General features: G+C 45.6%; 2 protein-coding genes across 2 annotated transcripts in view; one reads left to right on the top strand and one right to left on the bottom strand.

The window, feature by feature from the left end:
• Window positions 1-1864: 1864 nt before the first annotated feature.
• grem1b (gremlin 1b) lies at window positions 1865-2449 on the top strand (the record flags this gene model as incomplete). Its single annotated transcript, XM_080012847.1, has 1 exon — window positions 1865-2449. The coding sequence occupies one exon, from the start codon at window positions 1865-1867 to the stop codon at window positions 2447-2449; it is 585 nt and encodes a 194-aa protein (XP_079868973.1).
• Window positions 2450-6094: 3645 nt separating this feature from the next.
• Window positions 6095-26213, bottom strand: part of LOC307238881 (formin-1) — a gene marked incomplete at both ends in the record, with an annotated part of 51722 nt that continues 31603 nt past the window's right edge. Inside the window, 9 exons of the mRNA XM_080012035.1 lie at window positions 6095-6139; window positions 6539-6620; window positions 7925-8074; window positions 11967-12018; window positions 17089-17181; window positions 24570-24690; window positions 24790-24849; window positions 25419-25565; window positions 25804-25933. Of these exons, the coding sequence (XP_079868161.1) occupies window positions 6095-6139; window positions 6539-6620; window positions 7925-8074; window positions 11967-12018; window positions 17089-17181; window positions 24570-24690; window positions 24790-24849; window positions 25419-25565; window positions 25804-25933 (880 nt within the window). The remainder of the gene's footprint in view (window positions 6140-6538; window positions 6621-7924; window positions 8075-11966; window positions 12019-17088; window positions 17182-24569; window positions 24691-24789; window positions 24850-25418; window positions 25566-25803; window positions 25934-26213) is intronic.

Raw genomic sequence — 26213 nt, 5'->3', positions numbered from 1 at the left:
AAAAAAACTGATAATCTATGCTACTGACCTTAAATAAGCTTGCATTAAATATTTCAAATTTTAATTCCAGTTATATTCATTATTTCACCTAAAATATTGAAATCCAATTATCAAATTAGTGACTTATTATTCAGCTGAGGCGCATGCGTGAAGTAGGGCTAAATATACGTTAGTTTCCCAAGTTCCCTCAGCGTGGTCCACTCAAGACTTGTCGTCATAATAATAATGATAATAATATTAATAATCATGAAATGATTGATGCGTCTGCCTGATTGATTCACAATAATTCGTTTGCATGTATTTTTAGAGGTAAATGCGTGCACGTTTAAAATCGATAATATTTATATATTTTCGTCACCGAGCAAAGAAAATGGAAGGAACTGGTGAATTCATTGTTTGAATTGCGCGATGTTAATATCCGCATCATGTGTGGCGATCGTGATGATGTGGTTACCGTGCTCATTATTATTATTATCATTATCATTATTATTTGCTTATTTAAATGCCTTAGAATACCACTACCCCTCAGACATGTTTTGATGCATTTTGGAAAACAAACCAAAAAGCCCTTTAGCATTACGCGAGAGGTGACATATTCGGATTGTTTCCCAAAATATTTATAAATGATCTGTATACATTTTAAAATACCTTCTGGTGCACGATAATAATAATCACAAGAATTATAGTTGTTGTGATGAATATTATTATGATGAATATTATTATTATTATTATTATTATTATTGACGCTTCTTAATCACATTAACTCTTAATAATGATCTAATAATAATAATAATGATATTATGGTGATATTTCTGTGGATAATATCGTGTAAAGCGCTGTTTGGTCCTGCCCCCCTCCTCCTTCCACTTTCCTTGCTGCCGTTTCCTTGAAGTGGCTTCAGGAAAGTGTTGAGGGGGCGGACAGTTTTGATTTCCCCTGCATGCTGCTTGGCCAATAATGTAGAGGGAAGTGTTGTGCACATCTCAGCTGGCAGACATTTAAAAGGAGACAGTCCGGCGCTGCAGCAATTTGTATTAAACCCCCCCCCCCCTCCTCCCCTCCCTCCAGCCCCAGCCCCAGCCCCAGTCTGTGAGATGCTCCCTCTGCCAGGCATCTAGAGTCACACCAGTGCGTCCTGAGACACGGTCCACATTATCGGCTCCGTCTCACCTCGGATCTTACCACACATACTAGGACTTAATCGGACCCCCTCAACCTGAAGCCCACCACAGGTGAGTGCGTTTTTAATTCACATTTTGCGCAACGTTCCCCGTATTTTCCATCACCCTCCGTTTATCCATGTGCGCAACTACCCATCCGACTCCATAAGAAGTTAAAACCGGGTCACGCACAGCGGAGCTTGGGAAGCCTCGTCTCGCGTCTCATCTGGCGCTATTGCCTTCCCGAAGTTTTGCATGGTAAAGAATATCAGACTAACAGAAATATAGTTATGTGCTGGGTAATAAAAACCCATGGAATTCAGTACAACGCTGGATCGAACTGCGCATTTACGCAGCGTAAATCTCCTGGTTCCAGTGGTTCTCAACGTGGGGTCCGGGGACTTCCAGGGCGCTCTTCCTTCAAAAGGGTCCCCAGCAAAGATTTAAAGTCAATGTTCAACGTTAATCCAAAATAATATCCGTTTTAATCACGGCTTCACTGTTACCTCCCCTTATGCCGTAATGTAGGCAGGTACGGGAAGTTTGGACTAAGTCCTATCTAACAGTAAAAAGTTTTCACGGAGATGGAATCTTATTAAATCGTGGTGAGTCCTTGATATGAAAAAAAAAAAAGTTTGGGAAACGCTGATCTGTATCTCCTCTCATCCCCCTCTTAAAAAACAAAAACAAACAAAAAAAAAAGCATGGCCAGCTCAGCCCTGACCCTGTGCGGCGCGCTCTTCCTCCTGGGACTCCTCTTCTCCCCGTCGGTGGACTCCAAGAGGAACCGGGGCTCCCAGGGCGCCATCCCTCACCCGGACAAGTACAACCCCAACGAGTCGGAGCGGCAGCCGCAGGCCCCCCACCCCCAGCCGCAGGCCCCCCAGCCGGGCTCCGGCACCCGGCGGGGGCGGCCGGGCCCCGCCGCCGCCGCCGCCGCCGAGGAGGTGCTGGAGTCCAGCCAGGAGGCTCTCCACGTCACGGAGCGCCGCTACCTGAAGCGGGACTGGTGCAAGACGCAGCCGCTGAAGCAGACCATCCACGAGGAGGGCTGCGTCAGCCGCACCATCATCAACCGCTTCTGCTACGGACAGTGCAACTCCTTCTACATCCCGCGGCATGTGCGGCGGGAGGAGGAGGGCGCCTTCCAGTCCTGCTCCTTCTGCAAGCCCAAGAGGTTCACCACCATGACCCTGACCCTGAACTGCCCCGACCAGCAGCCCCCCACCAAGAAGAAGCGCATCCAGCGCGTCAAGCAGTGCCGCTGCGTCTCCATCGACCTGGACTAAGACACGCGTAGCTTTATTGTTATTATTATTATTATTATTATTATTATTATTATTGGTTTTAAAAAAGACTGGATTGTTCAGAGGAAGAAAAAAAAAATCAACCATTTCATCCAATATTATGCGCCCATCTCCATCTGGGGATATGTATAATTAACTATATGGTATATATTATGGTCTGTCAGCGTGTAGTCCCGCTTTAATTCAGTTTATTACACGGCCATTCCGATTGTTCGATAGCGGCGATCGGCGGTCGGTTATTTCTGGGCGACGACCGCCGTCGTCGTCGTCGTAATCGTGACGGTTGCCGCGGCAACCGCGTCCCCGCCCGGGCCCACGTCCGTCGTTTCGCGTCCGCGTTGTCGTGGACGTGGTTGTTCTCTCAGCCGACGCTCTGGAACCAGGCAGACTGGTTAGAAAGTCGCCTGGAATGGACATCTCGTCTCCACGTGTTGTTTCATTTCGCCAGTGGCCGTGTAATAAGCGGGATAATGTGCAGATTGCAGATGATAGTCCTCCTGATCTCCATGTCGGGGGGGGGGGGGGGGGGGGTTATTTTGTGATGATGACCGTCTGGCAGTGACTGCACACGATCCCTTACATAATGTATGTGATGAAAAGCGGACGCACAGCGCCTTGTAAACAAAGTGCATTTCGACACAGCGTTTCCTCGGAACGCACGCACGCACGCCGCACGGAATGAACCTCGCCACGGAACGGGCGCGTCTTTTTACGCACGGCTTTTACGCACCGATAACCAGGTCCCAAAAAAACAAAAACAACAAAAAAAAAAAAGTCTGTACTCTGTTCAAATCCGACGAAGCTAAATGAGGAAACGATTTCCGCCTAAAACAAATAATTTTGAGATTTTACGTGTTTAAAATTGGTAGTTTTCCACTATGTGGAAAGTGATGGCTGAGTGATGTTATAGGTTTTCAAGACTCTTTGATTTCTGTGAATTTCGAAGTCCATCAGTAGATGCTTTGTACAGTGTTGGTTTATTGTAGACTGTTGGAATAAAGTAAATGTAGAATGTGAAGCCACCTTCAATGTATGTTTATTTTTTTTTGGACTAAGGTATCCACAAAATATAAAATAAACAGATGAGTTGATAATGTGATTTGTTTTGTAAACTCTCATCCTAAAAACTTGGTTGACTGTTGACTATTGTTTTATTTAAATGTAATGCATTGCTGACCACTGTAACCCCTTCACACTCAGACTCACTTCAAAGTATCTGTAAAACCAAGAGATAAGACTTTGCATTTCCCATTTGGCCTTTAATTTGAACTTAGACTGATTAACAATTATTAAAAATCAGATGAACTGAATCGACACACATACAATCCACTGGTGAAATATATTTTTTTATTGAAAATCTTTACTTTGACAAAAAACAAGACAAAAAGAACTCTTCTGAAATAAATGCCACTTGTCTGCTTGAAAAGTTTTTTAAACACACTGAAAAAAAACATTGGCCACTGGATCAACTTAATAAAAGTTCTTCAATTTGTTAAACCAATATATTTTCTAGGATTTCTAAACTTTAATGTGCATATAAATTTCTCAATTATATATATATATATATATATATATATATATATATATATATATATATATATATATATAAAATATTCGATGTTATCAACAAATCACACACACACACACACATACATATATATATATATATATATATCTTGAAATTGAAAAATTAATATCTTGTCAACTTGATATATATATATATATATATTTATATGGAGTGGAGTAATATTTTGCAACATTTGGAATTATAGATTAATTACATAATTTATACGGCACCTATATGACAGCGATTGAAGGCTACTTGAATCAACATTTTACCATCATCTCATTTACACATTAAGTTTATTATTTATTTCATAAAATAAATAATTTCATCAAATTCTGTTGACTGGATGATTCTAAGCATTGGGCCAATGGCTCAGATGGCTTCAGTTGATAAACGTATTGCAACAACATTAAAAATACTTTCTACAGGTTTGGAAAAATATAGCGTCAGACGGATCAAATCAAATGTGTTTTTGGCATAAAATAAATCCTTTATTACATAAATAGAAGCGTATCCCTAATGACCGAGGGACATTGTCTTATCTTTTAATGGTAAAATCTTACATATCTTGAAAATAAAGTCTTTCAATGAGATGGGTACATCTTAAAAATAACTTTTTTTCAACGAGTTAAAATTGTTCATGTTTTCATTGTGACAAAACAAAATGAATAAAGTGTTCAACGAGGGAAGCGTTTAGGGGTTTTTTTTTTGCATAGAAAAAGAGTGCAAAGAAGTGCAATATATTTGCAGTATACACACAGGTAGCATAGCGGGAAGGAGGGAGGGGGCGGCAAAGCTATGGACTTTGTACATTCTTAAAAGCAGGAGAGTGCCTCAAACCAACAGAACACAGTGTGTAAAGCATTCACTTAAAAGATAAATAATTCAACATCATAAAGACCCGATTCGTTGGGAGGATAGGTAAAGTGCAAAAACTTGACTCTTTTGATTCCATTCAACCCCCCCCCCCACTGGGACTCGACCTGCGTGAGGGCATACAGTATGTGTGTTTGTCAGGTAGGTTACGGGATCGGGGACACGACGGCCGACAGGCAATAACAGCATTCTTTGGCCTTCACTCAGGAGGGATGCAGTGCAACAGAATCCAGTGAAATCACTGAACGGCAAACAGGTTAGTGGGGAAACAACAAGAAACGAGCTCCTGATCTCACGTCACATTCCCTCTGGACCCCCGCACCGTACCCCATGGACCCTGCTTTAAAAGATCCTTCTAAAAACTCATGAATAAAAGTTTTCTTATGAACCGAATTAGAAGCTACTTCTTAAAAACTAGTATAGCAGTACTGATATTTCTTTCTTATTTTTACTGATAGTTGAAAAAAGACACCATGTGTTCTCCATTGACTTGCCTCACTAGGTGCCATACTTGTTCATAAAGCTACAGCATCAACATGGACTAACGTGATGGCGTATATAAGCTATGACCTATTTCTATCACTTTGAGTAAACTCCGCCACAGGCGCCGTCTTGAACACATATAGAATAAATACGATTTAAGTAGCAGGAGTCGCCGCAGTAGCAGCTATATCAGCTGTCATTGTTGTGAATGCCACTGACCCCCGGCGACCTTTCACAAGCCGAGCACCCGGGGGTCACGCCGGGGCTGGATGAATGAGGTCGACCTTTGACCTCCGGGACTCCTATCACTTGGACCGTGTCGGGCCGTGCATCACGGGCGCAGGCCGGCCCACATCCCTGCAGCGGGGAGGCACCAAACAGGCCAGACCTCGCGTCACACAGTCTGCTGAGATACACTGTTCGGAAACGGGAGGCCTCCAGGGTCCGGGGAGCGTTGACTAGGATGTCGGTACGGTGGTGGGTCTCGTAGGGGTCTCGTATGGGTTGGCAAGGTTGTTTTTTTTGGGAGTCCACGATGGGCACAGAGGGCGGTGCACTATGAGGTATGGTACTGGGTCAGGCAGGTGGTGAATGCAGGAAAAGATGAGGCCAGAAAGCTTTCTCTTCAGGTGTCTCCTCTCCTAATCTTCCCCTCGTCCGCCCCGCCCTTTTTGCGTAGTTTTGTTAACTTAACACTTCACTCAGCTGGAGGACACGCTGGCTTCCTTCTGCCGCAGTCTGTCTTTCTGTTGAACCGAACGAGAGAGAGAGAGAGAGAGAGAGAGAGAGAAAGAGATTCAGTGAAAGACCGATGAGGAGAAATGGTGATTTCAGAGATTTCCACCACTCGGCTGTTAAAGCAATCTCAAAGATTTTCATTTTGTTGTTTTTTGGCGGCATCTCTGGCGAAAAGTGGAAATTGCAGGGTTGTGGCGGAGTGAATGCATGTGAATGTGGAGTGTGTGAATGCATGGTGGGAAAGTTGCCACAGACACCCGGTTCTTAATGCTCCGAATACTACAAATGCAAGGGCTTTCATCAGTGGGCCACAGGCTCGATCACCTTTGTGTTACCTCATTCTGAGATAGATAGTGAATTAACAGACAATTATTTAAATGAAAATCTTGGCACTTTTAAGTTCTTACCAGACTGTTGGTGTTGATCTTCTTGGTTTCAACCCTCTTCTCCGCAGTGATCTTCTTGATGTTCTCTTGCGCTTCTTTCAATCTACGAAAATATGAAATACAACCTTTCAGTAAGGACTTGATCCATGAGTAACTCAAACCATAAAACACAACAAGAGAAATACATTGCTGAGTGAAGAGCCGTAACGACAACTCGTAGATCGTCCACAGTGGCCTCTTGTTGGTCCATCCTGAGTGTAGTTGTTTGTGTGTTCACACACGTCAGGCTCCCCTCTCCCCCCCCGGGATCTTCTCGTTTTTCATGAAGGCACCAAAAGAACCCGCGTGCACACACAAACACACAAACACTAATGCGTTGACCTTCTCCAGGGTTTTTTGTGGCCGAGCAAACCTCACCGTCAAGAGGCGAGGCGGCATGACAGTGGGTCGATGAGATAATGAGGCAGTCTTTAAAAACACTTGGCTTTTATGGGTGTGCAAACAGTATTTAAAATAAAGTTAATTGTACATAAGCACAATCAGCTGTGGGCAATGTGCGACACCATTGCCTAGTAAACAATTAAGAGTGAGCACATGGATCCGAGGCAGGACTCTGAAGTCTTTCAATTCCTCCACAGCAGAACGACCATGTGGAAAAATGGACCATGGACGTGCACAATTTGAACTCTTTTTTTTTCAGTTGATTGCAGTATTTCTTCCGTAGTAACAAACACATACGAGCATCAATAGGATTGAAGGAGCGCACACTATGATTTGGTTCTTAAGAAATAGCACAGAGTTAAACCATCAGAAACTCTGGTCCGTTAGTTATAGACGGTCTGCTGTGGCGCTGGCCTCTAGCTCCATGTTGAGCATGGTGGACGATGTTTTAACAGTTCTCTCATGACCCGGAGCCTTCAGCGGCCCCGGGCCCCCCTGTCCCCTCGCTAGTAAAGACAGGGGGCCGCCAGGAGGGCCCTCCGTCCCCCAGTGGGATGCCACCCCTACACGACGCCTGGGGTCGGGGGGAACGTCGTAAATTTAAGGCCCGAGCTTTCAGACCAGGGTCCACAGGGCTTCGTCTCAGTGCCTCCTGGCTTTCTGCTTGGCGGCCTCGCTCCTTATTTTGGTTGAAAGTACTTAAGAATTTGACTCAATTCAAGATAATGTGTAGCGATTCGAGTGAGCGCCGCATGAAAGGTGAAGAAAAGTATTTGGGTTCTAGGGTCAAGAGGATTAAAGTCCACTTTGGTGTCTGTGCCTGTGTTTTTGCAGATTTGCAGCTTGTTTTTCTCCAAAACACACACACACACACCTGTCACATTTCCGAGGAAACTTTATGCCATTTTACCTGACGCCCACTGAACGAGAGAACCGGGAGAAGGAGGGATTCTGGGAAACACTCACCTCTCCTTGGAGATGTTCTTGCTCTCCCGCTTCCAAGTGTTCTTGAAGTCATTGCAGAACTCGTACCAGAGCATGAAGACGTAACCGGGGGCCACGTCCGTCTCCCCGGACTTTGGTTTCAGCCCAAAATAGCTCACCATGTCCTGGAAACTGCGGGGCGAGAAACAAAAAGTGTGCAGAATGCGCCACGGACTGTTATTTGCAAGACCTTTATTATAAAAAACAAAAAAATAAAAAGATGAAAAGACCAGAGAGATGAGAGGCCAGCTCAGTGAGTAAACATGCAGATAAAGAGGGTGAAATGGGAGAAAAGAACAGAGTGAGAGAACGCGGGTAGGTAAGTGTCCTCCCCGCTGGGCTGTGGGGAAAGCCAGTAGCAGCGGCTCCATTATCACATTGACCTTCAAAGCCTCCAGAGAAGACTGCCAGAGGAGACGGAGACAGGCCAGATGCAGCTTTTTTCGTTCTTTTTCCTCTCACTTGCACACATGTACCTACACCGATCAGCCACAACATTAAAACCACTGACAGGTGAAGTGAATAACATGGATCATCTCGTTCCAATGGCACCTCTCAAGGGGTGGGATATATTAGGCAGCAAGTGAACAGTCAGTTCTTGAAGTTGATGTGTTGGAAGCAGGAAAAATGGGCAAGCGAAAGGACTGACTTTGGACCGAGGATTGACATTGACAAGGGCCTAATTGCGATGGCTAGACGACTGGGTCAGAGCATCTCCAAAACAGCAGGTCTTGTGGGGTGTTCCCGGTATGCAGTGGTTAGTACCTACCAAAAGTGGTCCAAGGAAGGACAACCGGTGAACCGGCGATAGGGTTATGGCCCCCCAAGGCTCATTGACGCACACAGGGAGGGAAGTCTAGCCCGTCTGGTCGGATCCCACAGAAGAGCTGTCTTGGTGCCAGATACCACAGGACACCTTCAGAGGTCTTGTGGAGTCCATGCCTCAACACGGCAGGGTAGTTTTGGCGGCACGAGGGGGAGCTACACAATATTAGTGGTTATAAGTGTTGATTTTAATGTTGTGGCTGATCGGCGTATAATGTGCACACTCAGAAAAAAACATGAATTTGTCAATAAAACTGTATATATGACCAGAGCTGTCACAATAATTCTGTAAGAGCCCAATCGCAATTATTGGAGGTAATCGCGACCGTTTTGTAAAATCGTTAAGATTCTTACATTCACGTTTCCATCCAAATTTCATGGTAATTTTGAATGATGGTTGCAACAAATAGAATTAAAATTAAGTACGTTTTCATGACTGTTAAGTCTCGTAGCTTATACTACGAAAGTGGCATAAAATGAAGACAAAGGGACATTAAATAATCTGCCGTAATTATTTGCATGACAATTAATTGGAAACTAAAATGTCGTGAGCGCGACCGCCCCAAATATGATTTGACATTTCCTCAAGTGAACACATTATGTTCAGATACACACACACAGTCCACAGATTAAAACACCAGCGAGACTGTCCCCTCGTGCGCATAACCGCGCAGGCAGCCAAACCGATGCACGTCCTAAATTGTTAAACAACTCACCACAACCCGCTGAACACATTCTGCGATCTCTCGTCGGCTCAGATCTCGACTTTAGCGTAATTCAATTGTAACCAAATCCAAACTGCTGGCTCCTCGGCTCTCGAGCAGCCCTTGCTTGGCCTGCTGCTCCGGGATCCCTCCCCTAACCCAAAACTTTAAAGACATTTCCGAGCCTTAACTGTCGGGGGGGGGGGGGGGGTTGATAAAAGAGCGGCCATGATTCAGGAGACGCTCCTTGTTCCGCTGACACCGACAGGAGGCCGAGCTCCAGATGGGAGGTGGCTGCCGCGTCGCTTAATCTAAGACACGTTGGGACGGAGGCAGCCGGACCGTCAACATGAAAAAAAAAACAAAACAAAAACAAAAAAAAAAAAGACGCCATGGCATCGCCCCCGAGGACGGGAGAGGAACCCGCGGAGGCCATCCCACGCTCAACAAAAGACTTTCATAAATGAACCACATCGTCCAACATCCAACATGATTAACAGGCTCTTCTCCTCTCCACCGGTTCCTGCTCTGACCCTGGGTCGTGATGTCAGGGCAGAGCACAAATCACAATAACCGGGGGACGGGCTTGCGCTTTTCCCTTTCACCTCTTTCCACATCCACCATGTAAATATACAGGTTTTCACCAAAAACAGATGGGAATACACACACGTGCTCGAGAGTAAACCAACAAAGGAAACGCTCGTTTCTTTGTGATGATGACACTTGTTATTGTAGGGCTTCGGCTCTGGTGCCGTGCCTCAGTCACAGCTCTAAAAAAAAAAAAAAAAAAAAAAAAATTCCAAAAACAAAATGAATCGTATCGAGACGTACACGGATTTGTTGGAAGAGCCAAATGAGCGAATAAAAGCGCCTCCTTTTCTTTAAGTAAAATTGATCTTCTCGGCTCATTCCGTCGGAAAAACTGGAATTTGGGGAACCAGGCATTTATACTGAGTCGAGTAGTACCACCTAGGATCAGCAGAGGCGTAACCGCGTGGCGACCGTACAGGCAGCAGTTGCGTCACGTGAAATTGGGCATGATGTGGAAGCAGTGAACTTAATGGGCCGGAACTGTGGACAGAACCAGGAAACCTCAGTGGAACCCAAACATGAAGCGGACAAATTAGGATTGCATGTTGAGTAAAAGGCCTGGATGCTCACGCTTTCCCCCCCAATTTTTTCAACAAACAAACAAACAAACAAACAAACAAACAAATAAATAAATAAATAATAAAGAGAAGGCCTGGTAGAGGATTTCAGAGAATCCACTCCATTGGTCATAGAAGCAAATTAAAAAAGCAAGGGTTTCAAACTCCTCGTGGGGCTGATAATGAGGTATTAGGTTAAAAATTAGGATCTATTCCCTTTATTAACACCAACGAGTCGTTGTTGTTTGTGTCTGCGTGTGCGCGGTGGGACAGAGATAGTGACTGGATATCTCCGCTCAGCACAGACATAAGAGCCCACCCAGGACCCGCTGCGCCCACGGACGCCCATATTCATCACCGGCGTGTCACTTTTACGAGGTGTCTCAGTGGGAACCTGAGCGAGAGAGAGAGCGAGAGGGAGAGGGAGAGAGAGAGAGAGAGAGAGGGAAGGAGAGAGAGAGCCCGCACTCACCCGCCTGCTCTCCCTCTTTGGATGAAAATAGAGGAAAACTTCATTAAAAAGGCAAAAGGCGCTGTGAGCGGGTCCCTTTTGATCAATAGGTATGTCTCTCCAAGTTCAACACCTTCGTTATGGCGGTGGTGCGCGCGCGCACACACACACACACACACACCTACCCCCCGGACTTTAGAGATATCACTTATCACGGAGGAGAAGGGGGGGATAAGGCGAAAAAGAGGAAAAAGAGTTGAAATGTGGCTGCGTCAGTGGATTTCTTGGCGTGAAAACGGCCACATGAAACAGAGCCCTTTGGAACCGTTCACAGACTTACAGTACTGCCTTAAGCAATCAACTCTCCTAATTGTTTATAGTTTCCATTTTTCTGCGTCCGGAATCTTTCGCGTTGCCCTTTATGTGCTATTTTGTGATTTATTTGGGAGTGGAATAGTTACGATTTAAAGCAAACAATTCTGCTCGCTATCCAAACAGGGCTAAAATAATCTGCTTGGTTTGTTAGTCCTTCCCAGCAAACTTTTTCCGATATGAAATGTTCCAGATATGATTTTCGCTCTAACCCGAGTTATGCAGCTGCCAGGGTGCCTTGCGGCCATAAATCACAGGCTTCAGGCTTCAGGCTTCTCTGGAGTTTTCTCGTACGAAACATGGGAGATAAGACGGATAGGAGCTACAGGGGAGGGCGTACGGTGTGGCATGTTGTGCACGTACAAAACAAAATTCCACAACATCTCGTTCATTTGTCTACCACGTCCAGCTCTCACATGTGCACGATTCCACCTGTCCCCCCCCCCCCAAATTCCTTTCACTTTGGGCAGGAAAGTTTGAAATATATATATATATATTTTTTTTGCATCGGGAGATCTCCCCACCTTTTCTCCGCCGCTTGGAGCCTTTCGTCTTCCGCCGCGTGCTCCTTCTGAGCTGTAAAGACGGGAAAAAATGGAGAAGAGGTTAGATAAGTTCAGACTAGGAATACAAAAAAGAACAGGGTCGCTGGGTAATGTGTCAACAGGACTGTTGTGGCTACTTTGAGCCGAGATTACCATCGCAACATTTTTTAAGCCTGACAGATACAGTAAGCTGAAGTAAATCACAGAGGGCTGAGTCCAGCGGGGGGCGCTTGGTTCATTAGCGCCGCGTCGCCTCTTCAAATGAGGCGCACGGGAGGAAGGACGGTCTCCGGGCGGAGACGCGGAGCGCGCTTCTTAGGGTGTCCGTTAATCGCACTGTAAATTATTTGACACGCTCCCGTCTGTCACGTTGCGTTTCTGATGCCCGGTGTCGAGACGAGGGCGCGGCGGTCTAAGCGTTCGTGCGCGCGCGCATACGCGCGCGCATATGCGTTCGCTAAAGGGGAGCTGCAGCAGGGGTGCAGGGCCGAAGCGGCTCGGCTTGGGAACTGGAGGCTCCCGTGGACTCCTGCCATGTAAAAGTGTCTAAATGCAAGGCAGATGTGTGTGGCAGGCCAGGCTGAGGTGCAAGAATTTATCTAGGGCCAGAGTGCCTGTGATCTCAGATTTATTGCATTTTTCCAGATTCATCCTTTTTACAATGATGGGGGACCTTTCCCACTTGAAGATTTAAGAGCGGGAAGTCTCCAAAAAATTGTTCAAAGGCAGGTTTGGGGGTCTTTTAGGAGAGGCCGATCTTAAGCCTCCTACCAACCACCCCTTTTGCATTTACTCCTTTTTACATGTATGTGGGCAAGAGGGTTGGGGTAAACCTAATGAAGGGGGGGGGGGGGGGGCGTGGGGGTGGGGGGCATGGCTCTGAAAGGAGGAGGTGAGGAGGGGTGGAGGGGTGGGGGGACGAAGCGAGGAGGGAGGCCGTGACCAATGGCGTTAGTCTCAGTGGGGGTCGGGCTGGCGCCTGAGGTACCCCTCTGGTGCGACTCTGCACAGAGGTGGCACCGGTGCTGAGAGACAGAAGGAGAGAGAGAAAGAGAGAGAGAGAGAGAGAGGGAGAGAGAGAGAGAGAGAGAGAGAGAGAGGGAGAGAGAGAGGGAGAGAGCGTGGCCCAGAGTGACAGGATGTGTGAAGTTTCTCTTCCTCTCGTCTCTGTGTAAACATGAAACCAGTAGTGTCTAACTAGAAAGTTATGAGACGCGCATGCTGAGAGGGACAATAAATTAGGGGCTTTAAAACTCTGACACACTTTTCTAAACTGCCGCGTTACCTCGTCGCGCGATAACAAAAGGGGGACCAAGAGAGCGCCGCGGGGGGACGCCTGGAAATGTCATTATTTAGCTCGCGACCAGAATCTGCCAAAATTCTGTGATTTCTCTTTCGGATGTTCCATTCCCCTCTCAGTACAGATAACCTCATCTCACCTAATCTAAGCAAGGTAGCAAGTACAGTCTGTAAATACTTTGCGCTTGACAACATCCATGCAGCCACGCAAACGAGTGGAGCTTCGGTGTGCCACTGACAGGGAAGAGAGCGCAAGTGCTTTGAGAACGCTTGGGCATTCCCTTAAACAGTAAGACAAAAGCAAACGTAAGATTAAAGACAGGAATTTGTTTTTGATTAGTCGTGCAGGGATTTTTCGGCACGGAGGGACATTATGCCTCTGAAAATAGTCCCCAGTGGATTCAAAGAGCTTATTTTAAAGAGAACACCGAAAGGTGGACGGCTGGTGATGTGTGCTGGGCCTCCGCTTGTTTCCTCTCAACTTGGGTAAACAAATGTGGAGGAGGGATGGAAAAACTCATTGCTACAGTTAATAAAATGAGAAAAAAACAAAAAACAAAAAAAAAAAACGGGAAAAGTTCCGTATTTAAGATGCTACACAGATGGCAAATTTCACCCGAGAAGACGAAAGGCATCATATTCAGAGAGGAGCGGGAGATCAGGAGCCGTCACTGTTCTTTGAGATGTTTTGTTTTTCCTTTTGGGTCATGGACTCATCAAGAGCAATAATAACCAATACCAATCCTCACAAAGCATGGGCAACCACTAGGGAGGATGTTCTCACGAAAGAGGAGTTTATGTATTCTATACAGGGTTTAACTGAGTTGGGTTTAATGAGTTTAATATGTGCTTTTGTTGTTGTTTCTTTCAGGTCAATAGGAGGGCCAATGTGCTCAAAGTAGTTCGGTTGGATAAAAAAAACCCTATTGTAATGACGGGTTGTCGCACATTTTCCGACTGCTGCAAGAACACAAAACCGACCCTGTTTGCAGTAACAGGCAGCGCTTCAGGATTTGCACTGCTACGGCCGTCCCAACAATTCACACTTTACGCCGCAAACATGTGGCTTCAATCTCCTTTTTCGAGATACCCCGTCAGAATCTTTGATAGAAAGAGCCTCTTGTTTTCACCTTTCTCTGCCCCTGCTGCAAGCAACACGGACAATTAGGGCTTTAAAACGGTGAAAATGTAGCTCTCCTTGTGTAACACCGGCACTTTTGCTCGAGTCGCGCAGGCCTTGGAAAAAGGATGAAAAGACGTCATTGTGTTGGCCGGACGCAGGTATCTCCACTTTAGAAGGAGAAGTGCTGATGTTCAATCAGGCCCTATGGGTGTGATTGAACCCTATGGGTTGTTAACAGCTGGCTCTTTGTGGTGAGGGGTCTGTACCCTGCAGCCTCTACGCAAAACCACCATAGAGATTACAAGCAGGTGGCAATTAGACTGGCAACCAATTCTTTAAATGCATGCTTCTTTCGAGTGGCGCTTTTGCTATTTATCCTCAGTAAGAGTCGCGAGAACGCGATGAATGGCTCAGGTAAAAAATAAATGAAGCTGTCTGTGACAAGGCTGGACGCTATTGTCTGCATGTGGAGATGGATCAGGAGTGTCTTTGGTGTATGTGACTAATACGTGGCTTTCCTGCAGATCATACTCCGATTCCCCGAACCCCAGTTTCCATTAGATAGGAATGATAACTCGTGGAAATGTCTGCACATTCCCGCATGCTTCGGTAACTTCAAGCAAATCACCTTTGTTTAAATTATTATACTCTTAGCTCGCAGCTCCCGATGAGCAGGAGTAAGTCGTAGTTCAAGCTCCTTGAAAGGAACTCCATGATTGGTGATGACTCTTTGTGCAACCCCTTTCCTCTGTGACCCTTTTTCTTCTCCGCAGAGAAATTACCTCTGGCTCTGCTACACACACACACACACACACACATATACGCTTCTCACAAACTCCCGTAGCCTCAGGGTTTTGGATATCTCACTTTTAAGTTACGGCCTGGTAACAATTAACACAAAGTTGAGGTATCGGGGAAGTAGGTTAAACCTTATTATTTATGCTCAGAGAGCTGCTGCTTTACCCTTAAGGAACAAGCACGGAGGTGAAGGAACTCTGTATAGTTTGCTTCTTGGGCAAGTGAAAACAGGGAGCAGTGTGATCAGACATGGTTTGAGTGACCCTGCCCCTGTCACGGTGGTCTTCAGCCTCGATACACTGAGGCTGGCCTGCCTTTACAAGACTGCAGCCAAGGATGTCCTGCCAGCTTTATGGCAGCCAAGAGTACATGAGAACCACGTAAGGGGCAATGTGATCCCTTCTACAGGCCTGTAGCCTGCTGTCCCCGTGCTGTCTTACACTCTACCCAGTTCCTATCTCCCAGTGTGAACAAACGCACGAACGCACACACGCGCACGCACACACACACACACACACACCACACACACACACACACACACACACACACACACACACACACACACACACACACACACACACACACACACACACACACACACACACACTCCTTCCTGCACCACTGCCTGACAATGCAAAAGGCATAATTATACCTTTCGCGATTTTAAAGGTCGCTTGCTGTTCTTCGGGAGGAAAACATGGCTACTCTAGCTCTCCAAACAACCATCTCCTCAGCTATGGCTTCTCGGGTCAAAGAGTTGTCGGAATTTGGAAGACACGAGAATGAAGGCGGTAGGCCTGCCTCGCACCGAAAAACAACCGTTGTATTGCAGAGGCGGGATCAAGTGAGCGCAAAACAAGGAAGTATGGTGAACAGAACTTAGAATTCCTGTAGAAGAAATGATCAATTGAGCTTCGCATAGTTTTTAAGAAGAGGTTCTCTAGTTTTCAATCAGGGCCTCATTGGTTGCCACCATTTAGCTATTCATAGCACAACCTCGCTGAGCGCCTTACTTACCGAGAAACCTACCACTCTGCTGCAGCTTCTTGCTGTGCTTCAACGCAGTTCAACGGGACAAAGTTTGAAGCGGTAAACAAAGAACCTTGTAAAACTCCGTTCAAAAATGGGGAACTCGCAGTACAAGCCCAGGTGTCTTGGTCTATTTTCTTTAACATATTTTGAAGAACAGTCATATCGAATTTTTAAGTAAAACTGCTTTTTGCAATTGCAATATATATATATATATATATATATATATATATATATATATATATATATATATATATATAAAGAATGTCTGACACTATTGTGAGCTTCCTTTTTGATTTAAGGATGTGCTATGAACAGTTATTAATGGTGGGAACTGACATTTTAATAAGGCCTGGGTTGATAAACGACGAACCTATCCTTCCAGGGTAGCCGAGTTTTATGTTATTCCTCCTCAACTCCAGGTGACGAGCCCCTTACAAGCATGACCGGTGGAAAATATCCATCTCCGGAAGGCTCTGGGAGGGTGTCATTGTGCATGATTTGGCTCAAGTCGCAGAGGAGTGCGCAGCCCATCCCTCATCGCTACTGACAAGACTGCTGATTGTCTCCGATTCAGGAGAGGTTCCACACACTTGGTATTTATAATCTTAAAAGTCACTATTTCATAGAGGTCAAAATTTATGCCGACATCGCGAACATCATGCATATCCTCCACAATCCTGCAGGAGAAGATTGAATACAGGTCTAAAAATGATCTGTAAGGCATATTACAATAATAATAACAACACAGCACGGCCCTAAAATGTAAGATTGCATGCGCAGTACATTGAGTTTGCACAGCAGCACTCCGGCACTGTTCTGGGATACAAAGAGAGTGACGGCTTCACTCACCGTCGGAGACGAAGGCTTCCATTTTCTCCTTGAACGGCTGGAGGTGTTCTCCGGAGGAACTGGCGCACACCTTCTGCAGGTCCTTCTCGGAAGCTGGTCAGAGCGGAGGAAGGTGAGAGGAAACGAGTTCAGGTGTAAGTACTGTCTCTGGCCACAGGAGAGGAAGACAGTTTGGCTCTGGAACGCAGTCGGTGATGGATACAACAATGTCTCAACATACAATTGGTAAGCCGGTTATTGACGTCTCATATATAGGTAAGCTTTTTATACAAAGTATGCAGTCGGTCAAGAGTTTTGAGGTGTGTGCATCTTACTAAAAACATTTCCACTCAGTTGGCTATTAAAGTGATCTGGCAACATAAACCGGGCAGTATAAACAATTACTGGCAGCATAAACAATGGAATGGGAACAATGTTTATTAAATCAAGGTTCAATATAAATCACTAATGAAGCAAAAAAAAAAAAAAAAAAAAAAAAAAAAAAGACAAAAACAAGCCCCGTGCGCAAGAAAAAAAACGGCCAATCGGAATGACTCACTCAGGTTTTGGACACTTTTGGACACACGTATAGAAGGCGAGGACAGTTCAAATAAGTTATGACGGACAGAGAAGGAAGAGAAATGACGGCGATTTGACCACTCCATTATGACTGAACACTACTTGCAGGAAATGTTACTTCAAAGGCAGAGCCTGTTGCCGTAAAAAAAACACATTTTACATGCAGGCTTATTGTTGTGCACATGTGGCGGCGGCAGATCTGTCTGCTGTTTGTGGACGGGCGTTTGTTGTGATGCCAAAATGTTTCCCTCAAGCCGACTGACACACGCTCCGAGGAAACACAAGTGACTGAATCTGATTCCAGCCAAACCTTGTCATTTCCTCTATTAGCCCGGTTTGCGCTGCAGAGACGGCTGGTAAAACAACTTTGGCAGCGGCGCGATCCTCCAAGCCTGTTAGTCATTAATGGCCGCAGTAAATACCTCGACTTGCTTATGACTGCATATCGAAATAGTTCCTCAGCGCGACAAGAAACGGCTCTCACATCTTTTGCGGGGCAGGAACTACACCTGCTTCGACTCGACTTTTGTGTCACAGACGCCATTTCTTTGAGGGGTTGATCGTGACGAATGGAACCGCGAGCAAAAATATCTGTGACGGCAACATGACGCTTGTGACCTTCTTCGCTCAAACGTTGTCTCGAGAAACATGTACGACTAATACAGCTATTATAATATACACTCAGCATGCCGGCTTCAGCTTGTGTTTATCTGGGTAGTGGAAAATATCAGGTAGACCGATATACAAACACACCACACACACAATATCCTTTACATAAAACCCACATTTCCTCACCAGAAATCCCCCTACTCAACATGGCCCATTAAAACTGTTCAAAACAGCAAGTCTACAATTTAGTGGTGGCTTTCCACCAAATGTGGTCCAGACAGCAAAGGCCGCAAGGAGGAAGCCCACAGAAACAACAACGGCAAAAAAAACTGATAGGCATCTGCAGGGAATGGGGACTGAAGATTGCCGCTCGATGCATTATATTCTAATGATATGTTAATAGGACAACGCTTTAAAAAGCAGCCATTTCAGCCAATGAGGAAAAGAGTTTTGAGTTTGACAATACCCAGCGACTGCGATGTGGGGGTCCCTTAAGGTGGTCTGGCTCCAATTAGACTTTGCATTGACGTCCGCCCTTCGGGGACGAGATCAAAAAAAAAAAAAGGCATTCAAGTCATTGTAATGTGACTTCACACGATACAGGACGGTTTCTGGATACAAACATTCATGTCAATGCCAGGAAGAGGGCCACAAAGGTGTCAAAACACAGGGTTCCCAACGTTTTCCCAGTGTTTTCTGTCATTTCTGCATTGTTTCAAAAATATCCAGTAAACGATACCACCCTGTCCCCATCCAATCCCGACGCACCGTGGGTCTTTTTTGCCGACGCAACGCCCTCCTCCAAGAAGACGCGGCAGATTTCTAATATGTCATCAAAGACACTCGGGTTTAATTGACTGCGCTGTCTGCTTCTGTTGGGACTGCGTGTCCTCGCCGGCCTTTTCTGCAGACAACCAACGACAGGGCACCCGTCGCCCACCCCAGACGGACTAACACGCTCCCCCGCCCCCCCCGCCACCATTACCTCACAGGCAGGATGGCTCGGATTCCAGCCGACTCAGCATCTTTCCACAGAGGCTGGCATTTCTTGAATTTAATGTCGTATGTCTTCGAGCGCAAGTTCATTTTCCCGGGCAGGACACAATTAATTATCTCATTAAGTGTGCTGGCAGCACTGCACACTTACTATGACCGCACATGTTATATTTTAGCCAAATGCACTGCACTAGTCCCTTCAGTTACTGAGTCACATACACGCAAAATATATCGAAACGACCGGCTTGAGAGGTGTGCTATAGGTTTTGGCCAGCGGTTTACAACACATCAGTCTAGGACATATTGAGTGTAATCACCGGGTGCGTTGCATTGACATTTCACTGCATATATGTATGAAAGTATGTATATGTATGTTACGAATAAACCTCTTGAATCTTGAATCTTGAATCTTAGAATCTCAGCCTCATTTGGCCCATTTTTAGGTCCCAAAATTCTAGCGACAATAGGATTTTTTAGTACTATTTTGGAGCCTGCTCCACAAATTTGAAAGGTGGCATTATGGGTCAAAGTGCAGATATTGCACATTGCATTTCAGGAAATGTAAAAAGTTTCATGTGAATTTGCATATCGCATTGGCTACTTTTAATGTATCACAGAGGAAAGACGGAGCTCCACATGGAATATAAATGAAACGACATATTTACAACATATTTAACTTTTACAAATGAAATATATATCAATACATTTCAATATACTGTATAAATCTTAGAAATGTCCCTTGACCCCATGTGCATGTCAAGTGCCCACACAACTGAGAATTTCTGTTGTACATGTACAGGAGGATAAACATCTACAGGAATTCCATAAGGTTCATCTTATTTGAATGGAAAAGACTCATTTGAGGATCATAGCCATGTGAGGTCACGCAACAATAACTGTGGGAATTTGCGTAAAGCGAAGAGCGATGCACACACGAAAAGGAAAACATGAGCGGAGAATGACTTACATTTTTTTTTTTTTGTTGTTTTTTTTTTGGCTCGTCAGATGACGGCTTTGATGTCAATACGTGGTCACTATTTGACCGCAGCGCAGCACTTAGTGCAAGCTACCAGGAAATCACACTGCAGCGAAACAATGAAACATTGTTGGTTGGATTTTGGGGGGAAAAAACCCCAAAAAACAACATTCTGCATAAGCATGGATGGAGAGCCAGCGGCGCACCACAAGATACTGGGATTAGCTGATTGATGGATGTTTCTGTCTCTGAGGGGTCGGTCTGAAAACCCCCCGCCCCGACAGAGACACACGCTGGCCAGATTCAATACAAAAGTTTAGAAATACAAGGAAGCGGAGAGAGAGAGAGAGAGAGAGAGAGAGAGAGAGAGAGCGAGAGAGAGAAATATTTTCACACAGATTGATTAAGAGGGAGCAAATTCTTCTCCCTTTGTCTAATCCAAAAAAACTTTCCAGCTTTTAAGAGCAGGGTGTCAGTTGTACTTAATAAAAAAAAAAAAATAATTCATCAAAAATGTGTTTCCATAGCTGAGGCAAAGCCACGATGAGAAAACTTCGGATGCCAACGCAGTTTTTCAATCTTCTGCGTTTCGGTTGACGAGGGAAGCGACGCTCTCACTGGGGAAAAAAGTTGTGCGTGCTTATTTCTCTCTCAGTGGAAAATCCCTCTGATATTTCCTTTGTCTGGGCCTTTGCTTATGTTGCTTTTTTGGAAAAATCTTCACCTTGTTTTCTGCAATTTATTTTTACTTTGTTGTCCATTTGCTTCCATGAATAACCAAAACAATTTAAATGTTGATGACGATTATTGTTGATGTCATTATAATTACAGTTAATACTTAAATTATTGTTATTAATAATTAATAACAATGAATAATAATAACAATGAATAATAATAATAATAATAATAATAATAATAATAATAATAATAATAATAATTAAAAAAATAAAAATAATAATAATAAAAACAAGAATAATATATACGTTTCTTCAAATGATTGTTTTTCTTCCTGCGCTCTATTGTAAAAAACACACCAGTTTTTAAAGGGTTTTGGAAACTCTTTTACAGACTCTTACCTTTCATCAGAGGTTAAACTTCTGCTGTGCTCTGGCCACAGCACATCACAGTTATTTATACCGAGGATGTGGATCATTTCCATCAGAGGAATTCACTCGCTAATCCCCAATTATATACAATCCCAGTGGACTGTGAGACCCCCGTCTCCCCTCTACCCAGGAACCCAAAAAAAAAAAATCCCTCTCGCTTCCCCCCTCGTCGAGGCCGGGCAGGAAACCGCCTCCGAAAAAGAAAAAGGTAAGACACGCTCTCCCCTTTCCACTCCCCATAAATCAGCCCGAGCGGCCCGATCCCGTCCGGCCCCGGCGCTCCTCCCGCGTGCTGGAGGAGACGCGTGTTGACAGGTGGGGATATCGGCCAAGACTTATAAGATAAGGAGGAGAGTTAAGTCGTGCTCAGGGGGTTAGAGGAAGCGGTCGTCATAAATGACCTCTGGTGTGACGCGACGTGAGGGAATACGTCGGGGGCCGTGGGACGATCCGTCTGTGTCTGTATTCCTACCGACTCAGCAGCCGAATCATAATCAGGGCTTTATTGGCCAAGTGTGCTTACAGTACGCACATCAGGAATTAGACTTTGGTTTTCAGTCATGCTCAGAACGTATAGAACCAATAGTAAAAATGTGAAAAAGTAAGTAATATTTACATACACGAGGTAGGATCTGAGTAAACAGTAACAGTAATTACAATGTGTGCAATGAGTGAGCAGCATATGCAAGGAAGCAGAAAGTGGAAAAGGTACTGATGAATAAATAAATACTGAATTATTGAATATATTTCAGAGTGAGTGAATGAATGAAGGTAGAGGTATGGACCAGGACAGTCACGAGACACGCATCTGAATGCGATATTATGATCATGTAAAAAAACAACAATGATCAAATTAAGCATCATTCAGGGTTCATTCTGCCATTACAAAATGAAATTCAAGGACTTTCAAACACTTTTTTTTAAGCACAATCATTTCATTTTCAATGACTTCATGCAAAACAACTGTAATCAATTTTCACTGTAATCTGAATTAAAATATAAAATAATTCTAATCCATGATATATTTATATATACATATATATATAAATCTCATTGTCATCTACTAGTATAAATGTCTATTTCCAACCACGTTGGATTCAATTGATGTTGTAAAAGGGATTTTAAGGGATTTTATTTTTACAAAATTTAAAAGTGAGTTTTTCAAGGACCTTTCAAGCACTTTACCACAAAAGGGGCTACTTTTAAGGTATTCCGGTGCTTAAAACTTTGAGGACCAAATTCAAGCAGCTCAAGGACCTGGTACAAACCCCGATCATTGTTGAATTCAAGTATTCATTGTCATTCAGAGGGGGGCTATGAGATCATTGTTGTAAATCACTCGGGGACACGCACCCCCAGGTCTGTCTTATCTGCGGCTCTGGCTAGGGAGCGGCGGCGGCAGCGATACCTTAACACGGCAACTCCATGAATGGGGATTTAAGAGGCGCCTCCATCATAAAACGCACGTCAGCCTAAGGCCCTGCCTGGACCTGACATTAAAGGCCATTTAAAACCAGGACACTGTCTGATTTGCCACAGCGGTGAATGCTGAACCCGGGCCGGGGCTTCTGTGAAACACTAAACTCCCCTGAGCAGCAAATGAGCTCTGACTGTTCCTTTTTATTTGATACAATTCAATTCAAGGAGCGTCCTGGGCCTCGCCGTCCGGCCCAATTACCCGGCGGTTAACCAGGCCGTTTGCTCCACCAGCCGCGGACGGTGAATCACGGACGCAGAATGAACTCACATTACATGACAGATACGTTTTTCGGAGTGAAGATCTCACAACGTGTTACTTTCCAGGGTTGAGCGCGCGGTCGAAACCCGCGGCAATCAACATAACGCCGGTGACAGAGCCGGGCGGCGCGCTACAGTAGTGCCGGGATCCCGCCGGCCTCCCACTCATTCCTCTCTCCATCTGAGCGGAGCGCAGAGAGGTCAGCACCCTCTCCCCAAACAGGAAGCCCCATCAAAAGAGGATCATGTTTCTGCACAAGCCAGTGAAGGAGAGGGCAGCCAGTCTGACCCGCTGCCAAGCGCAGCCTCGGACCAGACACACACACACACACACACACACACACACACACACACACACACACACACACACACACACACACATATATACGCGCACGCACACATGCACACACACACTGCTTTGCAGCGATTACATGGAAAGGGCTCGATAGGAAGTGATGTCTTCCCGATGGCTACCACCTTGTCTGTGGAGGAGCCTCCACCTCAGGACGGGTCCGGTGGCTTCAGCTCGAGTGTCTTTTTCTTCGCCAGCCTCCGCAACACCGCTTCAAAATGCGGATGGAAGCGGCCTTTTCTGGCGTCATAATTAAAACCACTTGGCTTTCCGTAGGCTGGTTTATAATAGGCGGGATATAAATATTTATTCCTGGCGACTGGCTGACAGAACAGAAATGCTGGGAGTCAGAGGTGGAGCTCATCAAACAGGCGGGATTCAACGCTGCTAATATCCCCGAGGAGAGCCGGGCCAGATCAAATACGAGGGCCCTTGTATCGCATTTATTGTCTTCAAGTCTTCCATTTTTCCTAATAAATGAGTGACAGCTTGAGGTGGGTCTGGGCTACTTTAGTAGACTCTTTGTATTTTTCCCCCGGGTCAAAGAGGGGAGGGCTTTAACAGCGATCTAAAAATGGAGGGGAGCTTTGCGGAGCATATCTAATTGCTTTCATATGCCGTATTATTGGTTGATTTAAATAACGACAGACACAGAGGGCACGGGGAGTCGTCCCCTCGTAACCCCTGCGTGGCCCTGACCACGACCGACAGACTGACTAGAGGGGTTATTGACTGGCTAGCTCGGAGGCTGGCGCCCGAGAGAGTTTCGCCACGGACGACGCGAGCGCGGAAGAAGCGAAACGACGACTGCTCATTGAACCCACCGATCACCGTTCTGATGGGTCGGAATTCGCTTTTTTGGGGATTTTCATCCGACTTGTTTCCTCGTCTTGAGAAGCAAAGGCGGCGTGATGCACAACGGCTTTTAAGGCGTGACACAGCCTCTGGAAAGCTTGTTGCGGGGCGTTCAGGGTCTTGAATACACCCACCTAATGCACTGGATGCCAATTGGCATCACACAATTTACGTTAAATTGCTCCTAATTGACTCGCAACAAAGCTCCGAGATGCTTCGGTGCTACCGTGCACTTTAAGGCGCTTCACACAATATTTGCCGCGGTTGGAGGGGGAAATAATGCGCGTCCTACCAGTCAGGTCTCTCTTCAGCTTCCTGAGGTCCTTGGTGAGGTCATCAAACTTGACCTGGCCGGCCAGAAAGAGCTTCTGAGGCTCCGGCAGAGGGAACACGCTCTTATCCGTCCCCGCGTGCTGGAAGAGATTGACCCCGGGGGGGGAACTTTATCAAGGACGTCTCCGGGTTCAAAATTCTTTTGTCTCCCTGAAAAAGAGGCTCTGGCGTTGACGTACCAGATCCAGGTTGCGCAGGTAGTACGACACCACGTAGTCCACAAGATTCATGCGATTGTCCTGAGGCGGAAATGAACAATGAAGATCTGTTTTGGTTGCGCTAATTAAAGCCCCAGATATTAAAGTTGTATTCTTTGTTTAGACGTTGCCGTGACGGTGAAATTGGAATCTGGTTGCCAATTTTTACTTGGAAAAAAGCAGTGCAGGAGCAGTTCGACAGCCAGTGTCGTTGCCAGGGGAAAAGTGTGTGTCTAGGAGTGTGTATCTCAGAGGAGGGAGATCTTTAAATCTGAGTGCAGATTTATTTTGAATAAATTGTGGTAGTGGTGGGTGGACACTGAGAAAAAAAAATAATCATTGGATTGAAGTCATTGGATCAACTTTAAGAAATGTCTTCAATTGAACATATATATTTTTGAAGTTTTCTGAACTTAAAATGTGAATCTGAATTTTTCAATTTCAAGCAGTGAACCCAGAAGAAATATCGATTTCTAGAATTTCAGCATGTTTTTTCAGTGTATGTGTAGAATTTTCTCGGATGGCTCGGATGGGATACTTTGCATTGAAAGCCAGTTCTGTACAGCAAAAGTATTGATTGCCCAGGGAGCGCGTGTAGTTTTCGCCTTTACCCGGCTCTTGACGTCCTTCAGTTTGGGGAGAATCTCTAGCCCGAAGCCGTCGGCCTGGCCCCTCGTCCTGTTCCCCCCGTTCATGTAGTTCCCAAAGGCCAAAACCAGGCCCACTACCTCCCGCAGGCTGTTGCACTCCAGGAGCTCCTGTTAAGACACACACACACACACACACACACACACACACACACACACACACACACACACACACACACACACACACACACACACACACACACACACACACACACACACACGCGCACGCACACACACATCTGGATTAACTCACTCCCCTAGTTAGAGGAATTGCAAGAAGTCTCTATCTCCATCCATCCAATCCATCTCTTCTGAATCAAGGAACCGTATTTGACGGGGGTGGTCTCACTTTGCAGACGTTGGAGACGATTTCCACCTTTCGGCGGATGGAGGAGACTCCCTCCAGGAAGACCGACTGAAAGATGATGCAATGGGAGCGACCCGAGAAGTCCGGAATCTGGGAAAGCTCATAGAGAAACCTCAAAGAATAAAAAAAATAATAATAATAATAATTAATTAAAAAAGAAAAGGAAAAAGGAAGAAGAATGGGGGGTGGGGGGGGGGTGGCGGAGAACAGGGTGTGATGTGTTATGACAGGATTAAACAAAACGTCGGACAGGAAGAGCTATTTTTCGGGGGGTGGGGGTGGGGGGGCGCTTCCCCCGCGCCGGGGCGGCTGAGTCAGTGTTGCTGTTCACAGGCGGCCGGGCAGCTGACAGTGCTGCTCGGCTGGGTTTGAAAGGTCCCGCAGAGTGGAGG

This window comes from Zeus faber (assembly GCF_960531495.2).
Source record: "Zeus faber genome assembly, chromosome: 13".
In the NCBI taxonomy this organism is placed as follows: Eukaryota; Metazoa; Chordata; class Actinopteri; order Zeiformes; family Zeidae; genus Zeus; species Zeus faber.
This window is presented reverse-complemented; position numbering and strand designations above follow the sequence as displayed.